The following is a 10,771-nucleotide window of genomic DNA, read 5'->3' as shown; positions in this document are numbered from 1 at the left end:
TGTAATTATCAGAACACGTCTTTGCTTTTCTTCATTGCCACAATGCGTCGTACAATCGTACAGGTCGTACAGCAATCGGTCACGATATTGTTACAACGCGTCGTGATTCTATACTTCTGTAACGTCGTCATCGTCATCATAATCAACCCATATATATTTCCACAGCTGGGACTCAGGCCTCCTAGCCAATCCGTAAAGTGAATTGTGCCTATGTGGATATGTAACTGTAACCACAACGGTTTAAGAACTATTTTTTTGTTCAGCCTTTGAACGTAAAGTGTACATGACATTTTTGTTTCATTCGGAAGATAATTTGAATGATTTAGAGCAGATACTTATATAATTTTCATTAACCTCTGAAAATTAACCCCAATGCAACAATGACTATTTTCCCATCTATTGTCAAAGTTTTATTGTAGAGCATAGATTCAAGTAGTGATCCAAGTGTTTTCCCTGGGGTTTAAAGGATAAGAAAAACATATAAAATCTTCAATGTGTCATAGAAAAAAATCCTATCTATTTTAATATCTACTATCTCTAGACTAACAGATGTATGTATGCATTATTGACATCTAAAAACGATTCAATTAATACCAATAATCTCTTCAATTATTAACTGAAAGCGTTTATAAATTATTAATACACAAACTTTATAGCAAATACAAATTCAATATATCGCTTTGAATACAGACTCAAAAGTTAAAAGGGATTAGGTTTCGGAATAAAACCATCACTATGCAGCCATACTAAACTCAAAACGAGCACGTCACACGAACTAGAAATCGATGAGAACCCAACCTGCTTTGTACTCGCGCTTTCGAGTCATTTGTTCAATATGCAAAAAACTTTATAATTGCCAAACAAGAAAAAGTTCTTTTCATTTCGTTAATATTCTTAAAATATAAATAATTTAGGCTAAAATATTGAATTACCGGCATATTTTAAAGGTGTTAAATAATAATACATACTGGATAACATTATATAGGCACGTAGTGGAATAGCTTAGTTCGATTTCAAATCCTAATAATTGTAGTTGAATGTAGAACACATTTATCGTACGAGTTTTTTTTTATTTTTATATTGACATCATGATATTGCACATTCTTCGTGCAATCCATTCTTCCTCGTTCTATTTTCACTCTGTATGTACTTTCCAATTAGAGGGAAACCTGATTCACAATTTTGCAATATAAACTCGACACATTTGGTGCAAACACATTGGTTAAAATTCAATACGCTGTCATTGCAATGAACAATATTAATCATAGTAACGAATACAATCTTCAGAAGCAGAAGCTTTTTAAAATAGTCGTATATCCTCATCTGGTCTTCTTCAGGGGTCTTATGATGGTGAGCACTCGCGGCTGTCAGGCGAGGTGCGACAGGTCGTCGAGCTCGGGCGGCGGCTGCGGCGCGCCCGAGCCGCGGGCAAACACCGGCTTCGCGACCACCGATACCGGCGCCTGGACAAATGTACGTCCACAGTCATATAATTACAAGGAAATCACGATATAAATCTATACAAGTGCATGCAAATGGTCGAGATATAATAATAATATGAGATATTTAACTAGTACGGAAATCTGAAATCCTCATGAAATGTCTAAAGCAATAACAGCATCGCACTGAGCTTCAACCTACTAATCCTATCCTACTATCCTACTAATATATCCTACTAATCCTACTATCCTACTAATATTATTAATGCGAAAGTTTACAAGGATGCGTGTGTGTTCTAATATCATAAATGCGAAAGTTTGTAAGGATGTGTGTGTGCGTTTGTTGCTCTTTCACGCAAAATCTACTGAACCGATTGCAATGAAATTTGGTACGTAGATAGGTGGACAACTGGAAGAACATAAAGGCAACTTTTTATCCCGATTTATCCCGATTCCTACATGATACGGACATACGCGAGTGAAACCGCGGGGCGCAGCTAGTGCTCCATAAGTTCGATATTACAACTTTGCTGCTCTAGCTGTGACATTGTAATACTGAAAAGTTTGTTTGTTTAAATGAACAGACAACTGGTCTGTAATAGTCAGCACCATCAACGAAGTCAGCATACCAAATGAAAACCACCTTCTGTTCACTCCCGGTTCCGACCATTATTGTATTATTAATTCAGGCCACTAATATCATGTACAATACGTTATAACATTACAATTATATTAAAAAAGTTATAAGCATATTTATTAAATATATTGCTAGCGCCGAGTACATTCCCTCAAAATCTATCTATACTTCCGGAGGGCAGAACTAGGGTTTAGTAGTCTTTACACATACATTATATTATTTAGTAAGGGGGGACAAACGTTAGTTCATTGAATGCACCCCTTTAATTTATCGACGCTTTGGACAACATACGTGTGCTTGTATTTTGTCTGTATGTAACATGATTTCGAAACTTTCAATTATAAATTTCAAACAAATTTTTAAACAACTTTTAATTCATGCTTAAGCAGCTACTTGCTTTCAAAACATAATTTTAATATAGAAATCCTTATTCAAAAGAACACTGTCTTTTCCCCGTGTCGACTTTCTAGTGGTAAATCAATGGCATTGGATTTAAAAAATATTCCGTCATATGAATTTTTTTTTTATTTAAATGCGTGTTGCACGACCCTGTACCAAGTGGCAAACCCGCGACAATCAAGTGATAAATCCGATGGGGATGGCGTGCCCCATTTGGGAAACCCCATATCGAATCCTATCGAAGTGAATAAGACACTTACGACACGAAATATTCAAATCATTATCTAACTTAGATATTCTAATCGCTATTAATATTACAAATGCGAAAGTAACTTTGTCCGTCTGTCCATCTCTCTTCTTCACGCATACCATTGAACTGATTTTGATGAAATTCAGTAAAAAGAATATGATAGTATAAGATCTGAAAAAGGACAGGATAAGTTTTACCCCCCAAATCGCACGACAACGAAACAATGTTTTCCTTCGATAAAGAGGGTGGAACTGCAGGCGGAATGCTAGTCACATATATTTATACTAATATTAAAAATTCGAAAGTTTGTAAAGATGTGTGTGTGTTTCTTACTCTTTCACGCAAAAACTAGTGAAACGATTGCAATGAAATTTGGTACGTAGACTGCTGGACAACTGGAATAACATATAGGCAACTCTTTATCCCGATATTTCTAAGGGATACGGACATACACGGATGAAACCGCGGGGGGCAGCTAGTATTATGTATTTCACTAATACAGATCACATTGAGCCTTACAGAATCATATATCAATCACGTTGTTTCGCATTTACTTTGTTTTATAGTCATCCGACCGGACATAATCACTGATAGATGAACCCAACAAGTTCCGAGAAAACTTACCGCGTTCGAAATGATGATACAGATCAAATTTAATGGCAATAGATAAACGGAGCATAGGATAACAGAGACAAACAGATAAAATATCTCATTTGTCTCATTTTGGATATAAAAGTGTTTGTAAAGTGTATAAGACATCAAATGTTGCAAAATTCGAGAATAAACAGTAATATTTAGTATGGATTGCTATTGAAGCGATTATATTTAATTAGTATCTTCATCTAATGTCATACATTTTTTACGTTCATCTTTTAAATTAGAAAACACTAAAATTCCTAAAATGTGTAAACGTGATATGATTACTGTAATCATTGTTATCTCATTGTCCCGCTGTTACGTGTACAAATTTTAAAGTATAGCGGACGGTTTTAATTGTTTGAAATTCCCATTACAAATGCTTTACGCAATAGAAACGTAACAAATATTAATGAATAATAAATTAAATTAAATTAAAATAACCCCGATCCCATTTTGTTTTCACATCTATCTTTTAAGTTAATCAAGCTCTTTAATTTGTTACCATATCAAAGAAGTAGTGATAAAATAGTTAATCCTACATTTTGTGGTAGCCGCCACCTTTGTCCGATTTTAATGAAACGTAGCTAAGAAAAACCGCTAAAAAAATCAAATAAAAACCTGTATGGATTGGACAGACCATTAGATTGAGAGCTAAGCAGCCAGAAAGACGCACACACAAGCAGAAAGATATCGATTTCCATCTTTTAACACCCTTCTTTTTGCGTCATGGGCTAATATTTGATAATATTTCTCTAAAAGGTTCGATTTATTTATATTGCGACTTTTCCTTTTTTCATACATCTATGATACTTGTATACCTAAAAACATGTTCATCATTTTATTTCTACAATATAAATTTTTCTTAGTTGGCTGGAAGAATATTTATACATATACGTGTATAATTTATGCGTGTTTGAGTGTGCGTGCGCATGTATGTGTCGCGGATGAGTATTTGGGCGCACACATTGTCGCGTGCGTGTATACCTGGCTGACGCCCCCCACGGCGGCGGCGGGCTGCTGCGGCGGCATGCCCACCACCACCACCTTCTGCGGCTGCTGGTTGCCGGCCGGCCCGCTCGTCACCACCACCGACTAAACAAGACATGCACCCTCTACATCTACTTCGCTCACATTACTTCCTAACGTTTTCGGCAATCCCATGTTATAAACAAACGGCGATCACTTCATTCCTAAGCGACATTCGTGTTTCGTTCACATGTACACACATCGAATAGAACCATTCAATTAATAGATCATAAATATATTAAGCAGTATGCATATGCATGCTTGTTTTACTCTTCTCAAAACCTATTGAAAGATCATTTCGTAATGTCCGTCGCGCCCACTCTGATATCTGCATGCGTGTACAATATATTTTTTGCATTAAGAAGTAAATATATTAAGATTATTAAATTGAATCAAATTCCATTTGTGCTTGCTTCACAAAATAAATATTTTTTTATATCACACAAGGCCAAAAATTATACATGAAACTCTAGATATTTGCTTAATTAAACGATCAGACACATAAATAGGCAAAAGCTTTTGTTACACACAGTGCATGACTTGAACTTACTAAGTGTTTCTTATAAAGTTACTCACCTGAACGTTTTGGCTACGAACGATAGTCGGTTGCGAACTATGCACAACAATATGGCTTGCACCGCTAGCGGGTTGTGCCTGTAGATAATTCAAAAAACACTTTGACTTTTGCTCATTACTAATAGATATACTGAAGCAGGGAAGTTATTTCATAATATACGTAATCCTGCAGATATTAGAAAAATGCGTACTTTTTTTTATTTCGTACTAAGATAATTTGAACCATGAGAAAGGATATACAGGATAGATTTTGTCCCGGAAATACAATGGGGACGGTAAGCATGCCGTTTTTACTTTGACAATACGGGCGAAGCCGCTACTAAAAAGCTAGTTTAAGATTTATCATGTACATACAAATTTTATACTGAAACAGTCATCATGATCAGCATCATATTCATAATAAAACCTATGATAAATTGTTAACCTGTTGTGGTTTTTGCTGCGAAACAATGACAAACTTCTGCGGCGGCGGCGGCGTGGACGGCGCTGGCGACTGCGGCGCATTGGAAGAACTTATCACGTTACGCGTCGCCAAGGAATCTAGAGAAAAAAATTTAATTTCATTAATTATCATATACTTCAGTGAATATGCTCTTATCTGTCTCGCTAAGCAGTAGAATGTAGATGAATAAATTCAAATTCACGGACACATTAGGAAGCATGAGGCCTAGCAAAACAATTACAAGGTCTTGAAACTAGTTCGTTGTGATAAATGATATGGTACTGGCATGGAGCATACATTCAATAGATAGTCCATTCCATTGTTCCCGTCGTCAATCCTTTTACCGCAACAGCAGAGGCTCTACCTCTGCGAATGCGCTGCCCGCTTTTGAGGGGAAATGGATAAGGAAAGTATTGACTACTGACTGAAAAGAAGGAATGGACTGGGAAGGGTGAGGAAAAGGAAACGGATCACGAAAGTCTTTGAATCGATCGAATCGATCAATTTTGCTCGTTACTGATTTTTCTACTTGCAGTTCATTTCTATATGTATAGATGATATATAGACAAGCCCCTTTAGTCTTGTCTATCTTCTAGAGATAGGTGCAAAAACAGGGACCGGGGCACGAAAAAAATTTTTTTAATGCTAACCACACTATGCACTTAACACGAGTGGGTTGCCAGTATTCACTTGCGGGTGATTCTTACCCACAGTCTTGGTGCCGCTGTGGCCCGCGGAGAGCGAGGGCGAGGGCGCGGCGGGCACGAGCGGCGGCGTGCACGTCACTACGGCCACCGCGCCGCCGCCGCCGCTCGTGGCCGGCGACGCGCGCAGCTTGCCCACCATCTGCTGCAGACTTGGACCTAGGTAGCCGTAGTCGTGCCTGGACAAAAGAGGGAAGGAACGTCTCTAGCTAGCATACTGAAACATGTGAGTTTTTATTAAATAGAGATGACGATTGGTAAATCTGAACTTTATCTCTTTTTTATGTTACGTTACGTTACTAAAATAATGACTGAATTTAAATTTATCATTGACATAAAAAAAACATTACCTAAGTAAGAAAAATTATTTAAAAACAGTATTCAAACACAAAATATATTAATTTCAGGATTTAGCAAACAAAATTAAAACTAACTTATCGGGAATGATGTCAATATCATTGTTATATCGTTTCTTGTTTTTATCATTGAAAACACTACTGTACAATTTTATTAATCTATAAAAGGGACTGTTCTTTAAATTAGTCCTGGATAAACTAGGGCTGATAATTTTACGACCCGTTTCTGTAACAATCAATCGCATAAGTACTGACTTGTAGTCATCTGGCAGGTCGGGCGGCTGCCGCAGCTGGCGCACGACGGGCGCGAGCACCTTGAGCAGCTGGTGCTTGAGGTTGCCGGCGGCGAGCCGGTCCGCGCCGCCGATGCCGCTCAGGGCGCCCTCCACGCGCTCGCCCAGCCAACGTACGCGCGGTAGGATGAACACCTGCACCGTTGATATCATTTACTAGTTCGAACCCCCGCGTCACTTGGGTAACAAAATATCCTATGTGCTAAATGCTTAAATTTAAACACACAGTGTTGGCAAAAGAAAAGGTTTTTTTTGGCAGTTATTGTTGAGTACTAAAAGTAATAACATTGTTTTGAAACAAAAGTATAATATTTATATTTTGAACTCCACAGAATAGAAATAAATGCGATTTTTATTTTTCTACTTATTAAAAGAATTTGGCACACTGCCGTCCCCCGTGTTCTTTGATTATTTTCGTATGGTTAGATCTCTTATCTATATAGAGAACGACAATATTGTTTATACATAATACAAATGAGCAGACTACAGCATTTACTTTGACTTGACTGCAGACCCCAGAACGCATCTAGTGTGCCAGAAACTTAAATGTATATTACACCTTACCTTTACAACTTCGGGACCCAACTCAGCCAAGCCCTGTACTGCACCATACAAAGATGCGAGTGGTGTTTTTTCCGATTCCTTCATAGTGGTTACCATAGATGGCCCAGACTCACTATTTGTTTGAGATGGGCATTGTAATGCCCTAGAAAACAACCTGTAAGAATAAGAGACAATTAAATGAAAATTATTTTTCTTTTTAATAACAGCTTGGAAAAATGCATAATAATTTGAATTTTGAGTAGATTCATTCTTGATTTTATTATTAAATGTAATTTTAATATAAGCAGAAAAAATATGATATGTAGTTGGTAGGTTGGCATATATTTGAAGAAATATGCAACTCAATAATGTAAGGATTACCTTGTTACTCGCGTTTGTAAATTGTTTGTGGAAGTGTTAAATGTTTTACATATCTGTGCCATGAGCCGGGCAGCAAAATCTCTTAATGCCCAATGATTATCTACTTCAGGCCTCATACAAAGCTGCCGGGAAACTATACAGGTTGATACTGATGGTATTAATTCATGCAACTGAAATAAAAAAAAAGTTTGAGTTACCATATTTAGTGAGGAGTGACTGTGAAATATGAAATTTAAATGTTAATGCTATTATCATTTGAAGACTAATGCTATTATCAATGAACATAACAAGTTATTAATTTATAATAGTTGAGAAAAAAATGACTTCTGTATATTTGTATAATTGCAAATGATATGAGATGATTGTTGATAAATGCAAAGTACTTACATATTTCTCAAGATACAGTGATTGATTGTCGAGTAATGCCTTAACCATCCGCATCAAGTATATGAGAAGAGCAAGGTTGTTTTGCACAACATTAACTTTCACACCTTCAGATATGAAAGTGCACATCCTAGGCAGCATTTCATGAAGACCAGGGTCACAAGCAAGAGATTGCAGAGCTTCCTAAAGTAGAATATGTGTAATTTTATAATGTGATTTTAATGACATACAAAAATAACCAATATAAATAGTGTTAGACTTACTGCCCGCCTCCCTTCATCACTGCCAACACACGCTTCAGTTATCTCCTTATAGTACAACTGTTGTTCCACACTCAACTCGTGGGTTGCAAGCTGTTTAACATGTACTGATTCAGAAGCCTTCAATCTAGCAGCTTTACCACATACTGGTTTACCTATTAAAAAAGCAACAAGTTAATAACAGGTTTATACATCATATGAAATTTTATGGAAATATCTACAAAACTAAAGAGTAATATCATTCCAAAGATCTACAAGTTAATTGTAATGACTTATTTTAATTTTAGGTATATAGGACATGCATATGTGGTTGAGTTCATAATAAAAAATATCAAAGTATTTAATAATTTACAAATTACAATACCTGCAGAATCCTTATTAGCAGGTTTGCTTAGTTTTGTTATAGGATCTACAGACTCTAACTTCTGTGCTTCCTTGGACAGTGGAGGTGGATTCTCAGGAACAGTCGGTTGAACACCATCAACACTCAACCAATGGGCTCTAAGTGAAACATCAAGAGGGATTTTAGGTGGAGGTGCAGATAATATTTCAGATAAGTCTATTTCCTTCTCTTCAATAAAATGAAGTTCCCTTCCACCGCCTGTTGCAAATCTAAATGGTAATGAATCAGGTTGTATAAACCCATATTGTGGCTGTAAAATAATAAAAAAAAGTTGTTACATTTTTATTAACTAGAGAGTTATTAACTTAATCTGATACATCATGTAAGTATTTAAATAATGCTTTTCTTCATTTTTAAACATCTTTAATCATATTGTTATAAAAAAAAAATCTTATAGACCAGTATTTAAAGTTGTATTGATTGTTCTTACTTTTTTCTAAGACTAGACAGTAGTATCTGACCCCTAAAAGCTTAAAGGTAAGTGTAAGCCTATAACTTTTGAGCTAAGTAAATGTATCCGAAAATTACCACCACATAATGAAATAGAACTTTTTTATTGAACATATCATATTTATGAAACATATCTATTAACAGAGAAATTCACCTCAATATTTTTAATTTTTAATGTATGGTCTATATCAGCTATTGAAAGTTTTTGTCTCTTGGAATGGTGCATAAACTTCATTGCATCTTGTACGATGACTTTAAGACGAAATGTAACATCATCCGCTAATTCTTTTGCAGCATCATCACCGAGGTTTGCAATTCCAACACTTTCAGCAATAACTTTAAGTGAATCTACAGTAACGGCAGAGCCGTACCCAGAATCTGAATCACCCATTTTAACAAAATATTTTTTTGATATCCATGAACGGTCAATTCTGCATTTATACTGCTTATCGTTTATAACAATTTGCGATATTTACTATTTAACAATAAACAGATCTCAATATCAAAATTGAGTGAGATCACAGAGTAAGCAATCAGTATTCAGAAGTAATTTGGTATGTAATATTGTGATAAAAATAAAAAAGCGAAGATCTGTCATAGGCATCGTGTCAAAGATGTGTCAAGGGAAACTTCAAAGTCAAAATTATTACAGATTATTTATTCATATCGCATTGGCAGAAAATCTGATAAGGCACCTTGGTAGGTATGGTTTGTGTAAATAATTATTTACCTATCTATGATCGCAAAAAGATAGTTACAGTTTTAATGTTGTGCGTATAATCTTTTTTTTTGTAATATGTAGGCAGCCCGAATATGTTAGACTATTAACTAGACTGTGCACTTTAAATATTTGTTTTTCTTAATAAAATTGGATCCATTTTTTTTTGGATTTAGAGATGCAATTTCAAAAAGCGATCCTGGTCTTCCTCTGGCAGTGAGTCCTTGTCCGACATCTTGCCAACTCAACTAATTGATTTTGGAGAAGTGGCAGAAAATTTTATATTTTCATATGAACTAAAACGAACGACTCATAAACTTTGAACAGTATTTCAATATTTCTATTATATCCGTAACAATGAATTTTGTTGAAAAAAATATTTTGCACCCGACACAAATCAACAGGGTATATAAGTTTGTTTAAAATGTTTTTTGTGTTAAGTCTGTCCATGTTATCACAACGGCCAAACGGTTATATTGATTTTAAGGATTCTTTTTATTTTCTTTTATTTGAAATCTGATCTTTGGCTTTCCGTGTCATCCTATTTAAATTTGGTAGAGTTTTGAAATTTAGGAGACGTTTGTTACAAGCTACCCATCCAGCATATTGAAATAAATTTTCAGCAAATTACTATGAACACGGTCATGAAAAACAACGCTGTCATTTTGTATTTTTATTTTTCAAAAATATAAATAAACTAGCTGCGCCCCTAGGTTTCATCCGCGTAAGTCCGTATACCGTAGGAATATCGGGATATAAAGTTGCCTATGTGTCATTCCAGTTGACTAGCTGTCTACGTACCAAATTTCATTGCAATCGGTTCAGTAGCCTTTGCGTGAAAGAGCAACAAACGCACACACACATCCTTACA

At 35.7% G+C, this 10,771-nt stretch overlaps 1 protein-coding gene across 2 annotated transcripts; it reads right to left on the bottom strand.

Moving 5' to 3' along the window:
- Nucleotides 1–217: 217 nt before the first annotated feature.
- LOC119830132 (transcription initiation factor TFIID subunit 6-like) lies at nucleotides 218–9,573 on the bottom strand. Of its 2 annotated transcripts, XM_038353007.1 has the most exons (12): nucleotides 9,337–9,573; nucleotides 8,694–8,982; nucleotides 8,333–8,484; nucleotides 8,073–8,252; nucleotides 7,686–7,855; nucleotides 7,326–7,479; nucleotides 6,724–6,896; nucleotides 6,116–6,291; nucleotides 5,391–5,506; nucleotides 4,967–5,044; nucleotides 4,349–4,456; nucleotides 218–1,463 (listed from the first exon to the last, which is right to left on the bottom strand). In XM_038353007.1, the coding sequence occupies exons 1-12, from the start codon at nucleotides 9,571–9,573 to the stop codon at nucleotides 1,368–1,370; spliced, it is 1,929 nt and encodes a 642-aa protein (XP_038208935.1). In that variant the 3' UTR covers nucleotides 218–1,367. The 2 variants fall into 2 exon arrangements, with proteins under 2 accessions (XP_038208935.1, XP_038208936.1); XM_038353008.1 differs by lacking the exon at nucleotides 4,349–4,456.
- Between the last annotated feature and the right edge of the window lie 1,198 nt (nucleotides 9,574–10,771).

This window comes from Zerene cesonia, chromosome 11, assembly GCF_012273895.1.
Source record: "Zerene cesonia ecotype Mississippi chromosome 11, Zerene_cesonia_1.1, whole genome shotgun sequence".
Classification (NCBI taxonomy): domain Eukaryota; kingdom Metazoa; phylum Arthropoda; class Insecta; order Lepidoptera; family Pieridae; genus Zerene; species Zerene cesonia.
Note: the sequence above shows the minus strand (reverse complement) of the source record. Positions and strands in the feature narration are given on the sequence as shown.